The sequence below is a fragment of the Rhea americana genome, unplaced genomic scaffold (assembly GCF_003343005.1).
Source record: "Rhea americana isolate MKP2758 unplaced genomic scaffold, rheAme1 scaffold_504, whole genome shotgun sequence".
Taxonomy (NCBI): domain Eukaryota; kingdom Metazoa; phylum Chordata; class Aves; order Rheiformes; family Rheidae; genus Rhea; species Rhea americana.
This window is the reverse complement of record NW_028186651.1, coordinates 33,287-56,602: the sequence shown is the minus strand read 5'-3', so window position 1 is coordinate 56,602 and position 23,316 is coordinate 33,287. Positions and strand designations below refer to the sequence as shown.

The window sequence follows — 23,316 nt, the reverse complement described above, 5'->3', positions numbered from 1 at the left end:
GGGACCGGGACCGGCCCCGGCTCTGGCGCGGTGCAGCCCCCGCGGCTCGGGAGCGGCTCAGGCTCCGGCTCCGGCGTGGCGCAGCCCCCGCAGCTCAGGAGCGGGACCGGGACCGGTCCCGGCTCTGGCTCCGGCGCAGCGCAGCCCCCGCGGCTCCAGCTCCGGCTCCGGCGCGGACAGGGCACGCTGCGAGGACAGTCGCCCTCAGCTTGTGTGCTCCTTCCCTGTGAGCAGCAGGCCGGCAGGAACTGAGCTGTAGCTAATTCAGCCGATAGCTCTCGGTAAATTGTGGTTGGTTCCCAGAAAGGAGTTTTACTCATCGCCATTAAAAGGAGTGCTGATAAAACCTTGCGACTGATCTGCAGGAGAGGTTAAAAAACTAACATCTTTTGAATTCTCACGGTAACGTCGTTCGAAGAGGGCAGGCCCGGCACGCTCTGAAAGGCTGGAAGCTCGCCGGCGAGGCCCCGGCTCTCTTGCAGTTGCTGCAGCGCCAGCGTCCTGCTGGTCGGGCTCGCGGGCGCGCGTCCTGCTGCAGGCCTCCCGCTGCTGCCGCTCTCTCTGGAGCTTTCCCTTGCTGCTGTTTTCCATGAAGTGGCCTCCCAGCTCTAGCTGTTGAGCGCTCTCTCTCTTTGCACCCAGAACTGCCCTAGGAGCTGTGTTCTCTGATACCCACCGGCAGCATGCGGCTGCGGGTCCGGGTATGAACCGCACAAACGGCCTCCAAGCGCGCCGCCGGCTCGTGCCGATGCGCCCCCAGCAGTAGCCCCCTCTCCTCCCCCCGGACCTCGCCGCTGCCGCGCGCTCACGCGTAGCCGTTCGGGCTGGGCGCGTTCGTGCCTTTTACTTGTTCGGATGTTGAACGGCAGACRTGAGCGTGCGCTCCGTGTACGTACAGTAAGCAGAGCTACGAACACAGATGCTGGTGTGCTGGTGCCTTGCACCATTGCAATCTGTTGCACCTTAGATCAAGTGGATCTCTTTCTCCTCGTAATTTCTTCTTCTAAGAAACGCATTCTTGGAGTGGGAGAATTCATGGTGGTGCACAAAACCTGAATAAAGCCTAGATACCATTTAAACCCTGTTCCACATGCTTTCAGTGGAAAATTGAATGGGGCATATGGCTGTTTTGTGGTTCTTTGCATTTGCGTGAAGTCTGTTTCCATTTCTGGGTTTGTTCTCCGGGTTAATAGCAAAGCTATGTTAGGTGAGTAGTAGCTTACTCATTAAACTTGAGAACATACAGGTTTTGTGAGACAGTAAATTTGAATGAGGATAAACTGCTGATGCAGACTCATTCAGACATCCTCTTTAGGAGTCTGGTCCTCGGGTCCTAGATGAGCGAAATCTATTCTGTGAAGATGGGCTAATTCAGCTCTCTAATCACTAGGCCAGTTGTGACCTAGAAAAGCAGAGATTTAAATGTGCCAGTTCCATCAGTGTAATCCTACCCTTAGTCTAGCTTCTGGGAGGTAGGCAAAATACGGGGAAGCTTTGGGGCAATTTGGGTGGAGGAGGCTGTTACTGTAAATACTGCTCTATTCTTCAGACTGCGTGAAACTGTGACACGCATGCAGTATAAAGAAAGGCAGAAAAAAAGAGCTCTCAGGAGCAATTATCTCACAAATSAAGTGACAGCCTCCCCTCTTAGTTGGAATAATTTGAGTGATTGGGAAAGAGCATAAAATGCAAGTCTGTGCATATTTAACATGTCTCTCAATTTTTGTTTCTGATTCCCAGATCTATTATAAAGTTATTAAGGAGATTGAGCCGGGAGAAGAGCTCTTGGCGTACATGAAGGAAGGTGGCTATTCCCTTGGGAACATGGCGCCCAGCATGGAAGGTAAGGCCTCGTCCTGCTAGGCAGGACCTTCTGCGCCCCTCGCCTGCAAACCAGGGACGCGCGACGACCTGAGCTAGTGCCGGCCGGGGACAGTCCCTGTCCTCTTGAGTGACTGCTTTGAAAAGTTGTGAGCTTTTACGCTTATATCTACTGCTTTTCACTGGCGAGCGTAGCTCTCCTAGTCAATGGCATCAAGCAAGTTTTTATTAATCTCAAGGTGTGCAACAGATTCGTTTAACGCTTTCTTTTTTTTTTTTTGAGGAATGTTGTGGTTTTACATAAGATTGGAGGCACCTTTTAAATCCCTYGGGTCGCCCTGTTTCTTTGGGTGCRGTAGAAAGATGCTAAAATATGCCAGGGCTTTCAAACTGCTGCTCTTCAGCGCTTTAAGGTTGCCTGGAGAAGGGGGAGACCAGGGCAGGGGATGGAAGAGCCATCGCTAGAATTGTTGCTGTGAGAAGATAGACGTGCGTGAAGCACGGAAACTGTGAGTGCCGGCTAGAAGAATGATTACAAAAGAAAGCTCACGTTTTTATCGCTGCAGAGACTGCTGTGCCTTGCAGCAAGTTGGTGCGCCAGGCCGAGGTGCGTGCTCAAGCGGCCTCGTCGAGGGAGAAGTTCGCTTCGTGCGTGCTGTGTGCAGAGCAAGCTGAAGCAGTGTTATTCTCTTGTTCGTGTATTAGCATAAGCATTTGCCTCTAAATACGCTGCRGTTACTGAAGTTCGGTGATCACGTGGAGCACCTAAAGACTGTTTTGCTCTCTGAGCTGAGCAGTGTTTTCTAGTGAGCTAGGGCAAGGAGCTATGTGCRGAGGTTTGGGGGTTCTCTTGTTACCCCAAAACTCTGCTGGGGGAAATTGAAGGACACGCAGATACAGGTGGAAAAAGAGAGGAACTTGAGTCCTCTCTCCTTTTTATGGTGCATAAAAATGGCTGTAAAATAGTTTTTAATGAAAAGTAAAAAGCACAGGAGTAGRAGAGCAGTAGGCTCTTGCTAGCAGTAGGAGAGCAGGGTGGGAGGACTCATGACCTGCACCAGCTTGGCAATCTCGAAATGTCCCTGGGGTAGTTTTTGTGTTTGTTAGAGTCCTTTTCTTCGCCTTCGTCTGACTCCCTGGCTAAAGTTTGGCATCCCACCTCTTCCTCTCCAAGTGACTGRGCTTGTCGATGCAAGTGCCCTGTGTAGGGGAAAGGAGTTTGGACGGACTTGCTACCCCATTCCCCAAAATGTTAAAATAAAAAACAAGGCAACAACACAGGCATATCAAAAGTCACGAAATGTTATACAAGTTCTTATTTTTAAATGGTGATTTGCAAGTCCCAAGCTTTTCCTGAAATGAATACAAAACCTTTGTCTCCAGAACACTGCGCAGATTTAACCTAATGTGAAGTATGGCGTGATCCTCAAATGAAGGTCAGCCCGGACCTGCGAGGTTCCACTGTAGTTTATGTGGTTCTGAGTTTCCTTGACATTTGGTGACACTGCAAGTTAGAGACCAATGTAAAAGGTACTTGAATTATCTGAAATGAAGAGGTTGTTGAGCTATACCATTTATGTCTTTTTTCTGCTCATTCACTGAGCATAGAGCTTGTTTCAGTTTTCTCATTGTTACTTGATGACTGGCTTCTATAACTATATTCTCTTTTATCCATTCTTTTTTACGTATTTGTTGCAAATATTGCTTTACATAATTAATTGCTGAGAATTAAGTTACTTCACCTCAGCATCCTAATGTAAGTGTAAAATAAATACATTTATTTTCTTTTGCGTGTACACAAATACAGTTTGCAGATTCAGATTTGCAGTGAAACTCTAAGATAATAGATACGAAATATACTTTTGCACTTCCTCTAAAATCTTTGTCTAAAAACGGATAATTTGAGGACTGGTGCTACTGGAAGCTCTTTTGCTGAAAGTCCATGTGTTGAACAAATGAACAAGCAGTGCAAGAGCTGCTGCTTCACTGAGATGTCAGGTTCGGAGTTATTTTTCTGGTGTTCTCTCGAAAAACTTAGTAGTTTTCTTGGGATCAGCACACAGGCATGAATAATKTCTGTGTTCACAATGATGGGAATAACACGTATCTTTTTCAATACCAGGGAGAAATCAGAAAGCAAACTTAACACGGCTTTGCCTTTCTGCTTGTAGTTGGCTTTTTTTGGAACAAGCCGAAAGCACTCCTTGTTACCTGCGATACCCCACCTTTGTCGTTTTATAACACGTACCTGCATCTTCCTGGTTATGTCTAGTGGCTTTGCCACCTAACTGCGTTTGGATTACAATAGGCCAGCACTAAATATTTGACTTCCCAATACTTTTTACTTGCAGTAAAGCTATCTTCCTGCTGCCTCGCACGCCTGTTTCGATTCTGAATTAACAAGAAAGAGAATGCAAAATTGTTCCACACAAAGATAATTATCATAAAAATCTTTTATCCAAACCCCAGCCAAACACAGCAGACCCCTTATCACTGCAGGAATTTTGAGTAGGGCTCTTGAACTCCTTTGAGATTCGAGTCTGGTAGATTAGCATGTAGATGCCACATAATTGTGTTCCCCTTGGTTTCTCTGAAAGCTATTAGGCACTGATTTATTTTTCAGCTACATTCTTGCTTTGTCCTGAGTGTTACTGATGGAACTTAAGATAGACACGTATAACCATAGATTTGACAAACAAGACATAGAGAACAGGCAGCAATTTTTTTTGTTAGTGGGTTTTTCTTTTCTTTTCATCCCCTCCTCCCTGCAAGAAACTGAAGGAGTAACCTTTTTTGAAGGGCAGTATTTTTAGTGTTTTTGCTGAAAGAAAGGAAAGGAACTTTAACGAAGCTGAATTCCACAAAYGAGGTGTCTCGTGGAAAGGTGCACAGCAGGCGTCAGGAGCTCGTAGCTCGGTTCTGAGCTTCCTGCTTGCTTAAGATTGCTTTGGGCAGGGCGCTGGGCTGGCCCTTCGCCCGCGGCCGGTTCCTTGGCCTGCAGCAGTGTTCAGCCGGCAGCCTGATCTCTAACGCCCTGAAATTCAGCCGGCAGCAGGAGCTTAGGTATTGATAAGGGGTAGTCAGGTGCTCTGCTCGGCAGCCGTTTCTTCCTCTGTTTAACCTGTCTCAGGATCAAAATAGTACTGGAAGCCGGTGGAAACATCTCTAACAGGTGACTGCGAGGCTTTTTTCRCCATATTTTTGTCAGTCCTTTAAATGTGCTTTTCAATAACACTTTCTGCTTCCAAATCCAAACGTTCTGAAGAAAAGGCATTTCTTTTCCTACGGCCCCTCGTTCCTGCCCGTGAGAAAGCTGTTGCATTTGATAACAGAAAAGGAACCTTGTTGCTGAAGCAGGAGCCCGTACAAAATAGACCCCTTTATTCGGTTAACTGAAGCACGGGGTCTCGGTCCACAAAACCTGTGCGGCCCAAACGGCGTGCAAACGCAGAAACGAAAAGCGCGCACGCATCAGCCGGGCTGTCTGGCCGCTTGATCGGAGCCCGGGGCGAGCAGCTCCGTCCGTCCGTCCGTCCGTCCGCGAGAAGCGAGCCTGCCTGCTTCGCTTGCCAGGCCCCGACTACACTTCCCCCCGAACAGATCCGTTTCACCCCAGGCTTCGGTTCGCAAGCGAAGCTATCGGGGCGAGGGAGCAAAGCGCGTGGCGCGCGAGGGGAGAGCGTAGGGGAAGGGCAGCCCGGCTGCCTGCCCGGCCAGGGGAAGGGGAAGGGGAAGGCGGCGGCGGCGGCTGCGAGCCCTCGCCGCTCCCCGCTCCCGCGCAGGAGCTGTTCCCCTGGAAAATTTACAGCTCTGAGCTGATTGTTTGACTTGGCACCGTGGTCAGGATGCTGCCTTGTAAACTTAATAATAGCTGCCCTCTTTTTAATTTGTTTGACCTTGACTACAATAATTTATTATGTGCATTAGATCTTTTTTTTAAAAAAAACACACAACAACAAAGGCTTTGGCTCCCTGTTCCTGCTTCCACGGTACTCTGGTTTTGAACTCCTCCTGTCCGATGGCGCGCTGTGCTTCTGCACGGCGGCTTCAGAGGACAACGGAGAGGGGAATCTTCTCGGAAAGGAGATTCCCTAGGTTTGCGCTGCGGAGAGTTGCTCTTCCCACATCTGTCTTTATACGGGCCGGGTTTGTTCCTTGTCTTCCTGGCAGCCCATCTGGGAAAAGCTCGTTTGTATTTTTGCAGATGACTTTGCTGCAAGCGAGCACGGGAACCGATGCACGCCCTCCAGGCRCTCTCGGGTAGCTGCTGAAGCTGCGTCTTGTGGGTTTCGAGGTCTCAGCAGAGCCGGAGCAGGGTCTGCGCGAACAGGCGGGCTGCTGCGCGCCGGGCTGCTTGCCTGCTGCCGGGCCTCGCCAGGAGAGCCGGCGATCTTAGTTTGGTGCTCAAAGTGAAACCATTTCACTGTTTCAGCCTGCCCTGGAGGCTTGGTTTCTCTATCCTGTCACTTGCAAAATTGCTGCTTTTTCTTTTCTTTCTTTTTTTTTTCCTTTTAAGATCCTCATCAGCATATTACCTTTTCTTTACAAGCACAGCATTGAGAAAATAATCAGAACTGCATGAGCTTCCTGATCCAGCAGTCAAACTCATCCTCTCTGTCCGTTTTAGAAGAGCACACGTTTCGCTGCGAGGACTGCGACGAGCTCTTCCCGTCCAAGCTCGACCTGCGGCGGCACAAGAAGTACGCCTGCAGCTCTGTGGGCTCGCTCTATGAGACGCTGAACGAGGAGATCAAGCAGGAGGCTCTTGGAGATGGACAGGTCTATGAGTGCAAAGACTGTGAGAGGATGTTCCCCAATAAATACAGGTAACGGAGAACCGCCGGCTGCTCCTCCAGCCGGCCTCGGTTCCTCACCTGCGCCCGGCCTTGCTGCTCGTGGCAAGCGCGGGCGCGAGGGGAGCTGGGCAGGTCCGGACCGCTGCCAAGGAGACCTCTCCCGTCTTGGGGTCCCCTKCAGCCGGGGTCCCCTTCGCGGTCGGTAGCTGTTTGGCTGCTTCTTGCCTCTCTCCGGTTTCACAGACTGGGATGGTACCGTCCGTCTTCTCAGCACCCACCAGGAGAATCATCCAGTGTGTGTGGCGACGATTTTTGCAACGTCAAAGTTGTGAAAACATTTAAGTGCTTTGTTTTCTGAAATTCCCCCCTTTTCAGGGCTGTGACAGAGCCAATTGGTAGGATTAGTAAGTTTGGAGCTCCCAGGTGGCCTAGTTCTGGGGGGAAAACAGCAGCGTTGCATTTTGTCAAAATTTGCATCAAGTTTGGGGGGGGTTATGTAATTCTTGGCCATTTGAGATCAATAGGTAATAAACAGACGTTGTTATACTAGAGACTAACATAGTCGTGACTTCCTATTTGCTCTTACGGAAGCAATTTTAAAAATTCTGCTAAAAATATTACAATAACATTTTTAAATGAAAATATTCATCAAAATATTTCGTGTTCACCAAGCGTTTTTATAATGGAATCATGAAAAATCTAAAAAGGGAAATAGGATACTGTCTGTCTCATGTTTTTCTTTTCAATAATTATTCAGTTATTGTGAGGCAATTCCAAATGTGAATTAAACTTTTTCTTAAAGAAAAATTTAATTGTCCCATGAAATGTTAATTGGTCATCTTTCAAGTGGAGAGTGATAGCGCTCCAGTGCAGCTTTTAAGTGGAGATTTCTGAGTCATTTGCGCTGTGAGACTCAAATGCTTAAATGTCAGGAGCCAGCTTTAAAAGATGAGAGCTTTTTTCCTTCTTTTTTTTTAAAAAAAAGCRTTTTAGGATTCTGTTTATTTGCATCCTGCATCTTTAACATTTGGGCTGTATTTTCAAGGTTTTTCCACAACAGGAAGACTAGATCTTTTATCTTTTTACCAGAAGCTGAAGTTCACACACCATCGTTTGATCCCATGCGTTAACTTCTTAAACAGACAAACATGACGCAAAGCAAGATTTGTTATAAAATTGTGAGAACTAGCAATACTGTTGTGTAGTACACAAATAGAGCAAAACTTTGAGCTTTATGCCAATATAAGGCTTGTTCATTTCTATTCAAAATTCAATAAGCAGATGTTGGCCAATGTAGTCATTTTGAATTTAATTGTATTATTGCTCTCAGATCTTTTATTTAGGTGAATGAGTGAAGCATTTTTTTTTTAAAAAAAAAGCCCATAGCGGAGAGTGAAATGTGAAAGGCATTCCACCGCTTTATCTGCACTGAAAGCGAGCCTGGCTTTGGGCTGTGTGGTGGGCATTGAAAGATTCAGGAATGGGCGGCGTGTCCCAGTGATGCCTGCGCGAGCTTTCTGGTTGTGCAGTTCGCTGTCTTTATTCCTCACCTTTTGTTTCCATGTTACTTGCTTTTCACTTGAGATAAAATCATAGRATGGTARGGTTGGAAGGGACCTCTGGAGATCATCTAGTCCAGCCCTCAGCGTAGCCCATAYGGGGACTGATCCCGTGACCTTGGCATTAGCAGCACCACACACTACCCAGCTGAGCTAAACCTTTTCATTAGCTTCTAGAAGACTGCAGTTTCTTAAATTTTTCTACCTGAGAGAACCTCGTTCGAGAGTTTTAAAAATTTGCAATTTTAGTAGAAATTCCAGTTCTTTTTCTCTCTCTAGCTATGGCAGAAAGAGTCTCCTCTTCAGCTTCCAGCGTTCTGTGCCCTTCCCGTGAATTTCAGAACTACCCTCGTGACATTTCTGTTCGTTTATATTCTGCCCCTCGTAACGTTTGTGTGGTTGCTGGCCCCCCTTGAGGGCTTAGGATGGCACTATTTCCACTTTGCAGGGCTTAAGAGAAGCTTAAAGATTTTGAATCCCTTTTGCCCTTTAGTGATAATTATTGTATTTAGGCCAATGATCATATTTATATTTTTGGTGATTATTATTAAATATAGTGACTCATCAGTGTGGGCAAGAAGGTCAGAGTCTGCTGGTGAAGCTAACTGTAGGCGTTCAGATGATGTGCCTGGGTGAATGTGCTGGTTTCCCTCGATTTCTTGGGAAAAGCGTGGTGAGAAAGAGCCGGTTCAGCCGGAGGCTTGACCGTGCCTCCCGGCGTGTCCCCGCCGCGGGCGCTCCTGGCAGGGAGCAGCGGGCCCTCGCCCTGGCCTCAGCCGCTCGGCTGCTCTTTGCTCCGTTGACTGCAATTTTTGTTTTTTAAGCAAATTATACAAAGTAATTTTTTTGACATAAGAAAGAGTCAGCGGTAGCACTGTCAGCATCCTGCTCCTTGGCGAATTTAGGGTACTTAAAGAGAGGATTTCCAAAGTACCCCTCCTCCCTCAATCTCTGGCATTTTGTGCGCTGAGCAACCCACTCAAACATGCAAATAAATCCAGTCAGCATACCTAGATGGTCCTACAATTTTTCAGAAGTTAATACAGATCAAATCAAGAGTGCCTCTGGGGAACTGAGACCGAGCATTTAGCAGCTGACTAAATAAATAAATGTTTGGCTAATCCCAGTAGGTCCTTGCCTCTAAACAGTTTATTAGTTTGTCCATTTTTGCTCTAAATAAACTCATAAATCACAGTTAACAGGAGCGTGTTTTCGCGCATATATGCATGAAAGGAATATATTTATTTATATATGTTAAAAAGCCGTCTGTAGCGCCCGTTAAGCTGCAGCGCAGGCGGCGGAGGTCTGTCTGCCGACGGCCTTTTCTCTCGGGGCTGGACTGTTCGAGGAGCGTCGTTCCCAGGCTCCGCTCCGTACGGCCGCTCTCCCGCAGCGGCCGCGGCCCGGGAGCGGAGCAGCCTGCCCGGCGCCCGCGGAGCCCGCAGCCCCGCTCCGCCGCTCCGCCGCCGCCCGGCAGGAGCTGGGGTTGCCGGGTCGAGTCCCGAAGGATGCCCGGCGTTTGGATGCCCGGTGTTGGTCCCAGCGTGCCCCTTCGTCCCTTGAGGGACCTGCAGCGCTGGCCTGCTTTCACCTCCTGTTCTGACTGCGCCTTGTAGAAGGTTGCGGAGTCTCCTTCTCTGGAGAGACGCAAGGCCCGCCTGGACGCAACCCCGTCTTGCGTGCTCTAGGTGACCCTGCTGAGCGGGGAGGCTGGGCTGGGCGATCTCCAGAGGCCCCTTCCAACCCCAGTGGTTCTGCGGTTCTAAGGCGTCGGGGTTTCTAGCGGGAGGAAGCGCGAAGCGCCCCGCCGGGCGCCGCGTCCTTGGGCTGCCTGTGCCGCGGGCGCTCAGCGCGTCTTTCCGTCCTAGCTTGGAGCAGCACATGGTGATCCACACGGAGGAAAGGGAGTACAAGTGCGACCAGTGTCCCAAGGCGTTCAACTGGAAGTCCAACCTGATCCGTCACCAGATGTCTCATGACAGCGGGAAACGGTTTGAATGCGAAAACTGTGTGAAGGTACCGTGGCGGTGGCGGGGAGCGCGGGGCCGGGGCGGGCGGGTGGCCGGGGCAGGGCTGGCGGTCGAGCTTGCCCCAAGCCCTCTCCTCTGCCGGCCGCCGTGGCTGCCCTCCCTCAAGGCGTTTTCTCTTCCAGGTGTTCACCGACCCCAGCAACCTCCAGCGGCACATCCGCTCCCAGCACGTCGGCGCGCGAGCCCACGCCTGCCCGGACTGCGGCAAAACCTTTGCCACCTCGTCTGGCCTCAAACAGCACAAGCACATTCACAGTACTGTCAAACCTTTCATATGTAAGTTGTCACGGCCATCACCGGGTTCTGGCTTTTGCTATAATTGCACGTATCCTGCGGGGCCCCCGGTACTGGCTGTCCCTCTGTGAGCAGCCGCCGTAATTTTATAGGTCAGAGCACAAGATGAAATTCCGCAGGTTTTTTTTTTTGCATGCTCCCTGTTTTTTCAGTAAACATTCATGGCAGTTTTTGACTTCCTTGACAAGTTAAAAGCCGAGTCTCTCAGCAGTCCTAGCGATGCCATTTTCCCGTATCTTTTCTTTCTCTCTTCTTTTTTTTTCCCCGTAATAATTTTTGAATGTTCATGTTGGTGACATAAATAAATAGCTGACACAGCCTGATCGAAATGTTTTTCAGGGGTGCCGCAAGTCATGGAGCCATAGAGAATTTTGAATAGTCAGAAAGACTGGAAGAAGGTTTTTTTAAAAAAAGAGTTTTTTCCCCTCTTTATTTACTACTCGGTTTCATCTGGATAATACTTGGAAGCCAAATAGCAGGTTAACTGTGTCCTTAGCGCTCTCCTCAGTGGCATATTTCCAGATGAGCGTTTCCCCTTGAGAGCCCTTCTTCTCGTTTCTTCTTRTTTTCCGGCTTGTGTCTTTTTTTAATTGAGACAGCGCCTATGGGGTTTTGGTAACTGTGCGGAAAAGTGGATTGTGCCACCGCAAAGCTAGAGGAACTTCAGGGACTCCTCCCGACACTCTTCGGAAGCGTAGTTAAAGCACAGCACAGGATCTGTGTTTGATTCCAGGCTTTGCTGTTATGTCAGGGAAGCCACTGAACCCCGTTTGTCCRTGGTATAATGGGAACAGCCTGTCGGAGTATCCTCGGAGACTCTTTTCATTAACGTGCGCTGAGATAATCAGATGGGTGTCAGCGGAGGAAGAAAAAATACTCTTATTGCTCACTTTGATGCAACCTTTCATTTGATGACGGGCGCGCTAAAGAGATCATTTGAATCTCGTAGTACTGCTGCAGTGAAATGAGTGATTTCTTCTCATAATCTYCTCGCTCTCACCTCATAAGAATTAGGGAGTTGTCAGTCTAAATCAGCGTGTAAAACAGCTTGAGACTGATTCTGCCTAGTCCGTACGTATCGAGTGGACTCACATGTGTTAATATGGAATCTATTAGCAGTTTTAGGGGAGCCGTCAGGCAGGCTGATGCTCTGGAAGTTTTTCTTCCCTATTCAGTGAAAAAAGTTTTTTTTTTCCTTTTTTTTTTATTATTATTATACCTGGTTTCCAAAAAAAAAAAAAACCCAAAGCTGTATCTTTCTATCTGCAGAACAGAACATCCCCGGCACACGGTAAGGGAGACATAGTTAAAATTAGGACGGGGTAATTTTGCTCTGGTAAGAAAAATGTACAAACACCGTCTAGATAAATCTGCCCAAACATGACATTTCTTCGGAAATTATTAGTAAGTTGAGAGGGAGCCATATCCGTATACATGGAAGTACTCATACTTACGTAGGCCTACCTGCAAGTTCACTTGGACACACGCCGTCACTRCCACACCCCCGAAGATGCTCTCTTTGCGTAGACGAGTGCAAAAAGTACTCACCCACTGCAAAATTTTGCCATGTTCGTCTGAACTGGCGTGTCAAGTTTGTTAAATTTTTCCTAAACTACGCTTTGAATTYAGTAGAAAGGGCTTCTCCCTCAGGTTTCCAGAGCTGCCTGGAAAGTAGSCTCTTGCCTGTCTTTTGATACCTAAGTACTGGTGTAAATCCTAAAGATATAGGGAAAAAAAAGATGAAGGAAGTTGGGCTTGCATGTACCTATCAGTAAAAGCTGGGAGGGAGGGAGGGCAGGAGGAAGGAAGGACGGAGGGAAGGAAGGAGCAGTTCGTCACCGAGTCACAGGGCTGGCTGTTGGAGCCTTTGGGTTCAGCTCCTTGCCTGGGCACGGCGTGGCTGTCCAACTCGGAACAATCCGCTTTCCCTCTCTTTGTCTCGGTTTCCACGTTTACAAAATGGTGATAACAGCAATTCGCCTGTGAAAGAAGTGTAAGTGTTAATTTGTTGAGAAGTAGAGTTTATTCCTATGTTGAAAGAGGCATCAGATAATAAAAAGTTACAGCGTTTTGACTTACGGAAAGGTTTGGGTGGGATTTTTTTCTTACTTTGCTCTGCTCCTTCCATGCCTGTGAAGTCTGTAGGTGAAAAAAGTCGTAACAAGTAACATTTTGAAAGCTTGGTATTTAGAGGTCATTAAAGAAAATGCTGATGGGGCATTAACTAAACATCACTAGGGCGTCTTACTAATTTAACGAATACAAAATCTCACCCCACTTGCAGCTGAGCTGAGCCCTGGCTGGTGAAGTATTTATAGAATATCCCTATGGAGTGGTTACTTGCTATTAATGGCATTAAAGAAAGGGTAGATTTGATGAAATGAGGCAAAGTTCTTCTCCCTTCAGCCTTCAGTACTTCCAGCCATGCCAAGAGTACAGGGAGAGCAGACTAGCTAATATAAATAGATATTATCATTAAAATGCAAGATTATTTAAAAATTCGAAAAAATAGTTTGAGCTGGAATAGCACATTATGTCAAACTGTAGAGAGCAGCATGTTGAGAGATTCTCCAGGAGCACGGTTTATTTGAAAGGGAAATGTGTTGTTATTTCTAGGACGGTAGCCTCTGTGAATGCCACCTATGCCAGCCTGGCAATGGCCGGGATCCAAATGAACCGTTACTTACTGTCAGCTGCTCTTGGGGGTTTCCAGCCTGCTCCCCCGCGCATCTCTTCCAGCATCTCGTCCAGGATTCCCAGGCCTGCTGCTCCCCTTTTCTGAACGTGGCCGGGCTCGGAGCCCGGGGATGCCGAGTCCTGTACAAACATCTGAAGAGCGAGATAGCCTTTCCCAAGCGCTGGCAAACCGCAGACCGCGTGGGCTCCCGAGCCTCGCTTTGCACAGGGGCCTGAAGCGCGGAGGTGCGGGATGATTTGCCTGAAGTCGTGCAGGGAGTCCTCAGCAGAGGAGGTTTGAAGCCAGTCCAGCGAATAACTATAGCTTCTTTTTCTCCTCTTTTTTTGCGTCTTTTAGGAAGAGAGATTTAGAGGGCAGGGTGAAGGGAGTGGGGAGGAGAAAAGCACCGGTGAAGCTCTTAATTGCTCCCGTACAATTTCCTGTTAATTTCATATTGCTTTTGTTGTTGGTTTCTGTTGATGCTTTAGGTGAGGTCTGTCACAAATCCTACACGCAGTTCTCCAACCTCTGCCGTCACAAGCGGATGCACGCGGACTGTCGCACTCAGATCAAGTGCAAGGACTGTGGCCAGATGTTCAGCACTACCTCTTCTCTCAACAAGCACCGGCGCTTCTGCGAGGGCAAGAACCATTACAACCCAGGGGGGATTTTTGCCCCWGGCCTACCCTTGACGCCCACCTCCRTGATGGACAAATCCAAGCCCTCTGCCAACCTCAACCAYGCCAGCCTGGGATTTAATGATTATTTTCCGTCCCGTCCACACCCTGGGGGTCTTCCATTCACCCCCGCCCCTCCAGCGTTTCCTGCCCTCGCTCCAGGATTCCCAGGGATTTTCCCGCCCTCCCTGTACCCCAGGCCTCCGTTGTTACCGCCCACGCAACTGCTCAAAAGTCCCCTCAACCACACTCAAGACGCAAAGCTTCCGAGCCCCCTTGGGAACCCGGCACTTCCTCTGATTTCTGCAGTGAGCAACAGCAACCAGGCCACTTCAGGAGAGGAGAAATGTGAAAGCGGCCTGGAAAACTCCTATCTGGAGAAGCTAAAAGCCAGGAACAGTGACATGTCGGATGGCAGTGACTTTGAGGACGTCAATACAACCACAGGCACAGATCTGGATACCACTACTGGCACCGGCTCTGACCTGGACAGCGATGCAGACAGCGACAGGGACAAAACGAAAGAGAAAAGCAAACAGATGGAGAGCAAGCCGGATTTTGTCAGCAGTTCTGTCTCTGCAAGTTCCACTAACAACCCCAGCGAGATCCCCCTCTTCTATTCTCAGCACTCCTTCTTTCCTCCCCCAGAAGAGCACTTGCTACCTACCACAGGAGCAGCCAATGACTCTATTAAAGCTATTGCCTCCATTGCAGAGAAGTATTTTGGGCCTGGCTTTATGGGGATGCAAGAGAAGAAGATGGGTTCGCTCCCCTATCATTCCATGTTCCCGTTTCAGTTCCTCCCCAATTTTCCCCATTCCCTCTATCCGTTTACGGAGCGGACCCTCAATCACAACTTGCTGGTCAAGGCCGAACCAAAGTCACCCAGGGACCTCCACAAAGTAGGCAGCACCAGCTCAGAGTCGCCCTTCGATCTCACCACAAAGCCAAAAGAGATTAAGCCAATCTTGCCACCACCTAAGGTCCTGCCAGCCCCAGCCTCAGGGGAAGAACAGCCACTGGATCTAAGCATCGGCAACCGCATCCGAGCCAGTCAGAACGGAGGAAGAGAGCCACGGAAAAACCACATCTATGGGGAAAGGAAACTAATGGCAAGTGAAGTCCTACCCAAGATTTCTCAGTCTCAGCTGCCTCAGCAACCACCCCTGCATTATGCTAAGCCATCACCCTTTTTCATGGACCCCATTTACAGGTATTAACATACCCTGCCTTAATCATTTCCTCTGACTAGCTGATTTGGTAGCTGGCGTGCAAAACTTGAGGCGGATGGGGATATGGGTTGTTTAGAAAGGGCAGTGAAAATCTGATGCAGGCGGCTGTACTTGTCCCTCCTTTGCTGCAGCATGCTGAACTCTCTGAATTGAAAGGGCTGAATAATTGGAAGGAGTAAGTGTAATCAATATATAGAAAGAACGTATCCTTATTTTGATAAAGAAGAAGCTTGACCTATTTAAGGACTCTCCCACGAGCCAACGCTAAGATGGCACTTCTGCTGGGGAAATTCCCGAGGGTTTGATTCGATAAGAATGCAGGGTTCACATGCCGCAGGACCCTTGCTCTCGTGGCTTGGGAATGAGTAGGAGCCCTGGGAGCCCAGAAATGCAGCTCGCCCACTGACTCGTGTGATGGCCTTTTGTGAGCCGCTTCACCTTTTCCATTCCCCCTCCTTCCCTTTCTTTCCGACCTCTTTCCTTAGATTTATGCAGTTTTTAAGAAGTGCCGTTCTGGAAGTGCTCTTCTGCTATTGAAAGATTTTTTAAGTTGAGAGTAGCAAGTGCTGTGTAAACATGTGGTAGCATCTCATCCAGATCTTTCCCACGTGCATTTCTTGCAAAGTTAGCTTTCTTAGAAGATATCAAGGGTTTTCTAGTTTCGCTTTGAATGGGCGTGTTTTGAGGAAGGCCTGATTCGTGWGTGTCACGTCTAGAATGAGCTGAACGTAGAAGGCACGCATAAAGTAGACCAGGTGAGGTTAACCAAGCTACCGCTTAACCTTCCAGAAAGAATGAACTCAGAAGAAAACCTAGGGAAMGTTTGAGTCTTCTGTTATTTAAGAAGAGCTTTTTATAAATGCTGTTTCTGAAGGAAAATCRTTTTAAGATGAGGGCACCCCTGAGGTCGCGTGTTACCCGGCCTGGCACTGCCTTTSTGCTCTTCCTGCTCCCGAGGAGGTGGACTTGTCACGTAGCCAGCACTGCTTGCTCGTTTTCCGCAAAGTCCAGGGAGAAGTGATGTCCCAAACCAGTGTGGTTTAGACATTGACAGGGCAATTAATTCTCTCTTAGGATACAAGAACTGCTTAATAACCGTCCGCTTCAGTATGCAGGTTTGGCCCAGAGGGAGCCCRGAGGGCTCCCAGCTTCTGCACTGATTGAACAGTCGGTTCCTGGAAGTTAATGGTTTGTTTTTGCATTACTTAAGTTCAACCCGAGTAGCGTGCTGCAGGGTTATATAGACCAGGTCAACTGCGTYGAGCTGTAATCCAGGCCGTCGGAAAGGTACTGGCTGTGCTGCAGAAGCTGGTGTTTTCTTAACGCTGGAAAGACTCGTCGCTCGCACAGAGCGATGCTGTCGGCACTGGGACGGTTCGGCTGAGCGTTCAAAGGTTTGCACGCAGCAGCGAGTGGTGTGGCCTTTGCTGCTGGGTGGCAAAGCAGGCCAGCAGAATGGCACCTGTGTCACTGCCTTGCTACTGCTGCGTGGTTGATAACTGTGGGAAAAAATGATGTCAATGTCTAACTGGGCCAAAGAACTGTCAGCTGAGATGAGGATTAGTGAGCCTTCATTGCTTGCTATTAAGAAAGCGTCTCTCACTTTGCCAGCACTCTCAGGCTTGATATGGTGTTGCTCGCTTACATGCTTGCCATCTGGGATGGAAATGGCTACCTCACAACCCGGGGCATATAATACATTCTGTCTGCGACCCATCGTGATCATCGTCTCCTGGAAAAATACGTAATGATGTAAATAGGCCAGTATTTATTTTTGTAAAAACTGCTTCTGCAAAAAAATAAAAATAAATGGGACAGAAAGGCAAAAGCTTGGAGTCAGCTTAGGATTCTACCACCTCTGGGCATTCTCGGCAGGAATGTTAAAATAACATGGGTTGAAAAAGCAGTTGCCGATTAAAATAGCAGCCTCGGGAAATCATAAAGGTCTGGGAGACAGACGGAAGTGAAGGATGAGGGCATCGCTTGCTGCATTCCATAGGACGCATATAGTTTTAGTAATATGTTAAAATAGAAAGTCAGTGGTGGAGTCGCTCGCAAATCGGACTTCTGATGTAATGAGCTAAACAGCAGAGCTTCCAAGTCCCAGCTTAAAAAATATGGAAMTATTTTGTTTCTAAACTTCTCTTTATCAGACTCTCTTACATCGTTTGGCTCCTTCATTTTTCTCCCAAAGGCCACTTAAATCCTTGACATTTTCTCCTGGTGATACAATTTAATGCAGCCAGACAGCCTGAAATCAGTGCAGTTTTTAGCTCAGCCTTGTTAAGGTGACATTCTCAGGCACTGGGCTGAAAAGATCGGCTTAATCCTTTAGGCGCTGTGGAATTCAGCTCTGACGAGGAAATTTGTACTTTACTGGGTTCTCATTGCTCGCCCCTGGGARACGATGGAGCTCTGCGAAGCGCGAGCACTTCTCCGACGGCTTTACCTTCCGCTGCCGGCGGGGCGGTCTCCCGAGCAGCCTGCTGCGAGGTCCGGCAGCCCTTCCCTGTGCACCGCAGCTGATCCGGGCGCGTCCCGGAGCATAAGGCCTCCTGGCCTGGGGTGTTATTRGGTGTAGTTTGCTATTTTACCTCGCATCGGGGAGAAACTTAGTTTTACAGGTTGTTGCTTTTTGAAAAAACATGCCCCTAAAAACACGTACCTTCCAAAGCACAATAATTATGACTACATTTCACATCCCGTTCTTTTCTTCTCCTCTGGCTAAGAAAAATTAAATGCAGATTAAGTACAGTTCGCTAAATAGCACTCGGCATGACTCTTCTTTTAAACTCTTTTCGTAATTTGATCCACACACCAATCAGCTGAAATGCAGCAAAATAATTTGCTCTCATTTGCTCTGCACTAATGTAGTTAAAATTACCCTTACTGTTGGATTTCTACCGGTTTAGCTGAGATAGATAGACTCTATTCCAGTAATTCAGAGAGGCAGCCACATTTACTGGGGTTGTTTTGATAACACCTTTTCCCAAAGAAGACATTTCAGTTTCTCATTCTCAGTGATTCCAAGCCTGAGTTTTCCTGCAAATACAAAATTTTGTGAAAGCAAGCCAATATTTTCAAAAATAGGAGCCCGAATTTTGGATCATTTGTCCACAGTAAGGTGCTTAAGCGTGGGATATTTGAACAGTGCTAAGTGACATTAGAAGAGCTCGTGTGCCTAAACCGCTTTGGAAACCTCCCACCAGCTCCTAACTTCTGAAACTATTGTCCACGTAGACTTGCCAAGCAGAGTCAATGCAAATTATATCTCAGCTGCCAGGGAGGAAATAAATGTGAAACACCTAATGATTTCAGCACGCATGGGGGCTGCAAAGTCTGGCCCAGTGTTAACCGGTAAGATGACAGACTCTCGAAGACAGAGGTTTCCCTTGCGGTGCCTGCTACGAACTCTAGAGCTGCTCCTTCTTTTCTGCAGCAAAAATGCGGCKTTTGCTCTAAGTGTAGGGTTTTCGTACCAGCAGTTCCCAACAGCAGTGACTTCTAGACCACTGCAGCAGAGGCATCAGGTCTCGTGCAGGAAAACCAAAACGTGCTCTGTCGTTCAGTCCGGGGGCTAATGAAACACTGCCCAGGAGAGGGGCTCGGTTCGCGCGCCGTTTCCAGTGCCTCTTGCGGGTAATGCGTGGGCCGCCCGTGTGGAGCCCAGGCGGGGGAGAGGGGCGTTTGCGGGGTCGGGGGAAAGCCCTGTACGCGTTGCCCGAGCTCCTCCGCAGATGAGCTGCCTGTGAGCCGCCTTGGCTGCGTGCAGCCCTGTAAGGTATGTAACCCTCTGTGTTGTTGTCCAGCAGGGTGGAGAAGCGGAAGGTGACAGATCCTGTGGGTGCCCTAAAGGAGAAGTACCTGCGACCCTCCCCGCTGCTTTTTCACCCCCAGGTAAAAAAGGAGTAAAGCTGTAATGCAATGTTTGGTTGAATGTCAAGAAATTTGAGGCGGAGAGGGCGCAAACGGGTCGCCTGCGTCGGACTTTTGCTGGTCCGACTGAATCCTCCAGTATTTTCCGCCAGTTGCTTTTAACTACTTCTGATTTCCCCCCGGTTTGAGGCTAACGGTAGCTCTGCCTTACGCTTTCTCTCGTGTTAGCAGAAAAGCAGGGGCCGGGGCTGGGCGGCTCGTGCGACCTGTCCAAGCCCGCTTCCAGAGGGCTCGCACGGTTTCCTCGCCGGGAGCCGCTGGTGCGGTCGTTCCTGCAGCGCGGAGCGGGGCACGGCTCTGCAGCACCCCGGCGGCAGCAGCGCTCTGGGCCCGCTCGCCTTGCCCTCTGCGTCGCGTGGAAGTGCGGGCGGGGGCGATCCAGCGTCCCACTCCGCCACTCCCGAAGGTGCCGGGTCGCTTGACTCGGGGCTCGTGCGTCCCCCCTCCGCGCCGCTGCTCTCATCTCTGCCCTCCGACGACCCAGGGGTTTTCGCTCCCTCTCCGTCTCCGTCAGGTCTGAGCCGCCGCGGAGCAGTGGGAAACGCTGCTGGGCAGCTTTCCCAGCTGAAATTAGCCCGGGAACGTCGGGCCACGGTGCGGCCGTAGCTGCGAGCGCGGCCGAGACGGGCGCAGCGGAGCCGCGGCGCCGCCGGCCCGGCTCTCGGCAGCCGCTGCTCCGGGCGCGCAGGCGGCCGGCCGGGCTCCCGGTCGCCCCTGCGCTCTCCTTGGCCTTGCGAGCGTTGTTCGCTGCCGCTAACGTTTCCCACCTTAGATAAATAACCTGCAGGTTTGTGAAAGCTGGGCCCTGGCGGCTTTCACGGCTAAACTTAGATCCTTCATTGTTCTGCGTCGGCCCRAGAGCTTCGTTAACAACTTCCCCCGATTTTCCCTTCGTGCTGGCCGGACGAGGGCGACGGGCTGGCCAGCAACATCCGGTGTTTGTGCGCGGGGGAGTAGCGGGGGCTCTGCCTGCGAGGGGCCTGGGAGCCGGGAGGAGCGCGCGGCGCGAAGCCGGGCCGCGGAGGGGCTGGCGGCTCCCGCGGTCGCCCGCGGTCTGCGGTCGCGCGAGCCCCTTTCCCGCGGGGCGGGCTGCTGCGTAAGGATCGCTCCGTCTAGCCGGCGAAATTCGTGCCCCTCCGAGCTAAACTGCTGTGCTGTGGGGTCGGCCGGGTGTCCCGGGCGCCCGAGCCGGGCGGCGGCGGCCGCTGCTGCGCGAGCCGCGCTTGCCGGGCCGCCGTCCCGAGTGCTCGGGGTGTTTTCCCCGGCGGCGGCGAGGATCCCCGAGGCCCCGGGCGGGATCGAGCCGGGGGGCTGTAAAGGCTGAGCGTGCGGCAGGCACCCCCGCGCTGCGCAGGGGTTGGTGCAACGTTTATTTCTGAGCCGGTTGTTGGCAGCGGTTTCTCGGCTGYGGTGTGAGCTATCCTTACGCTGCCTTTTTCTGCTGAATCTCTGGACAACATAAGTAAATGCTGTAACTTTTTGATTGCTTAATGGAAAACCTTTTCTCACCGGTGAAGTTTCTTTTCTTCTCCCCTTCTTTTTTATTATAACCAGGCAGTTGTTCCCTAAATAGCAAAGTGCCTTTCACCGCTGGAGAGGCTGTGGCCGGTGTTCAGGATTTGAAAATAAGCCTCGGGCTGTGAAGGCAGCGACGGTGCCCGCCTGCGTGCCCGGAGGGCAGGGCTCGGCGAAGGCTGGCGCCACGCGCCGCGGCGCCCCGGCAGCGCTTTGCCCTCCGSGGTGGTTGCGCGGCGGGAGCTGGGCAGAGCTTGTGCCGCGAATGGTCGAGGAACCGTTGCAGTGGCTGGCGCTGAGCGCTACTTACTGTATGTCACGGGCTGGGAGCCTCCACCCAAGGCGCTGTGGATCTGTTAACGGGAAAGGGGTTTTACTGCTCCGCTTTTTCACAGCTTGTGAATGGTTGTCAGCCTTCCACCATGTATTCCGCGGTGATTAAGGCAACTTTTTTTCTAGTCGTACGTTTTAAACAATATCTTGGCTCTTCTCCCCCCTCCCCCACCCCGAGCCCAGTTTAATAAAGTGTAAACGTGCAAAAGGTCTGCCCTTCCTGCACGACAGGGCATCCCGTTCTGATCTACGGCTTCCTACCGCCTTCCGCTCGCTCGCGGTCTCCCCGGCTCCCGGCCTGCCCTCCAGCCCGCTCCCGCTGCTCCCTGCTTTCCGGGTGAGGTCATCCACGGCCGGGAGGCAGTGTCAGCGCTTGCTGCTGTGCTTTATCCCCCRTTGCTGCTTGGTGTCTCGAAAGTGCCCTCGAGCGTGCGTGAAATTGAGTGTGGAAGATGTTGGTGCCATCCTCCGAGCTGCGGCGCTCTCCYGGATTGCGTTTCCTGGTTTGCTCCAGTGAAAGTAAACGAGTGAAAGCGTTTGCTCTGCAAGTCGGTTGCTTTGCTGGCYGGCATTTAATCTCGGTACTTCAGTGAGAGCGTGGCCGTGGCTGCGTCACGGTGGTGGGTTTTATTCGGTGGCAGGTCCCTGGGCCGGCTGAACAGTTTCACCTCCGTAGCTTGTGGTCCCCCAGCCCGTGACTCCCCCGACTGCAGCTCCAAATATTTTGGCCGGAATTGCCGGGAGCCCCGGCGCACCCCTCCGGCTTTCGCCCTGGGCTGCTCTGCCTGTCTGCCCGCGGTTTCCCCCCGGGGCGCGCTAAGTGTGAGGGCTGCCGCGTGGAAGATCAAACCTCCTTGCGCTGCAAGGCTGTTGGAGTCTGAGCGGCTCGGCATGAGGTCTTCCCTTGTCCCTGCAGATGTCCGCCATAGAAACGATGACGGAGAAACTGGAGAGCTTTGCAGCCATGAAGGCAGACACTGGCACGTCCCTGCAGCCCCTGCCACATCACCCTTTCAACTTCCGCTCCCCGCCGCCTACGCTCTCCGATCCCATCCTGCGCAAGGGCAAGGAGCGCTACACCTGCAGGTAAGGGCCGGCTCGGCCTCGGGAGCCTGGGAGGCGGCGCTGGCGGAGCAGCACCCGGGGCAGCTGCGCCAGACGCAGGCGTGCCGTAGAGCGACTTCACATCGCGGCRGCAGGGGCGGGGAGAAAAACAAGAAGCGGGAGAACTAGAGCGGAGCATTCTGATGACTAATTCGCTCGGAAATAGCTTGTTTTGTCTGGGGGAAAACCGGCATCTTCTGTTTTCTTTGTATTTTTTAATAACCTTGAGAGCAGATCTGGAGATTCTCAAGCAAACTGAATTTTTCAAGCCACGTCTCGTGTTTGGTAGCAAAGGCCTCGGTTTTCAGCGCAAGCGCATTGCAGCCTCAACCGTGCAAGATAATGTACTTTAAAAAATGGCTTACAGTAAACCAGTGTTTCAAACACAGCTGTCCCCACAGAGGTACTTGTGTATCCACTGCAGCTGTAAAACCTCCTATCAGGCCATATCGCCCAGAGAATTCAAAACTGTGTCTGCTTATCACGTTTTACCTGCAAATTCAAGTTTATTGTGGAGCAGAGTTCCTTCTCTTACTTTGCTTCCTGTTGATACATTTCCTTACTCTGAGCAGATGGTCAGACTCCTGGCAGTACATCCTGAGCAATGCGGTGCTGCAGCATTTGTCTAGAAGAAAATGCTGCAAATTGTAGGAGGGATGATCAAGTCGTTTCTGTATGATAAGCGACTAACTAGAAATTTCAARGAAGTCTAGAAACGTCTCCTGACTAGGCAGTGGTTAAACACTGTTCATCCTGATGCGGGAATGAGGTGACGTCAAACCAGGTTACTAACTGACAGCTCCAACGCGAACAGAAGGGGTTTTCACACGAAGCACGCAGATCAGCAAAGGAACCCGTTGCTGCAGGATGTTATAGATGTCAAAAGCTTKTGAGCACTGAAAAAGCACTTAGAGGAACGGATGGAAGAAACTCAGCCAACGGATGTTGAATGCAAAGATTCTTCTTTAGGTTCAGGGGGATCTTAAGCTTCATTTTACTGAAAACTGGGAGATATAGGGGGGTGCACCACTTCATTCTTGCTGTGTTCCTCTATACTTCTTAGGCCTCCGAGATAAGCTACTAAGTSAGTCAGACTTTTGGCCTGCACCAGATGTTCTTGTAATGGGCATTTGGTTTTTTTCTCTTGTCCAACCTCTCCCGATGCTGCAGCACAACGGACTGTCACCGTGTGTCCCTGATGCAGACGGATTGCCCCAGTGCCTCAGCACTGTGGATCCCAGGACTGCGGGGTGCATGTAGCTCTGTTARTTCTTACCTCCACGTCCGCCTCCCCCAGTACCTCTGTGCCGAGAGCTGTTACTGCACAAAGTGTTTTTCTAAT

At 50.4% G+C, this 23,316-nt stretch overlaps 1 protein-coding gene across 1 annotated transcript in view; it reads left to right on the top strand.

Annotated features, from left to right (window-relative positions):
• Positions 1-23,316, top strand: part of PRDM16 (PR/SET domain 16) — a 150,273-nt gene that overhangs the window by 112,807 nt on the left and 14,150 nt on the right. The window contains exons 4-10 of the mRNA XM_085317775.1: positions 1,741-1,843; positions 6,449-6,647; positions 10,045-10,192; positions 10,329-10,482; positions 13,666-15,067; positions 18,899-18,983; positions 21,787-21,956. Of these exons, the coding sequence (XP_085173901.1) occupies positions 1,741-1,843; positions 6,449-6,647; positions 10,045-10,192; positions 10,329-10,482; positions 13,666-15,067; positions 18,899-18,983; positions 21,787-21,956 (2,261 nt within the window). The remainder of the gene's footprint in view (positions 1-1,740; positions 1,844-6,448; positions 6,648-10,044; positions 10,193-10,328; positions 10,483-13,665; positions 15,068-18,898; positions 18,984-21,786; positions 21,957-23,316) is intronic.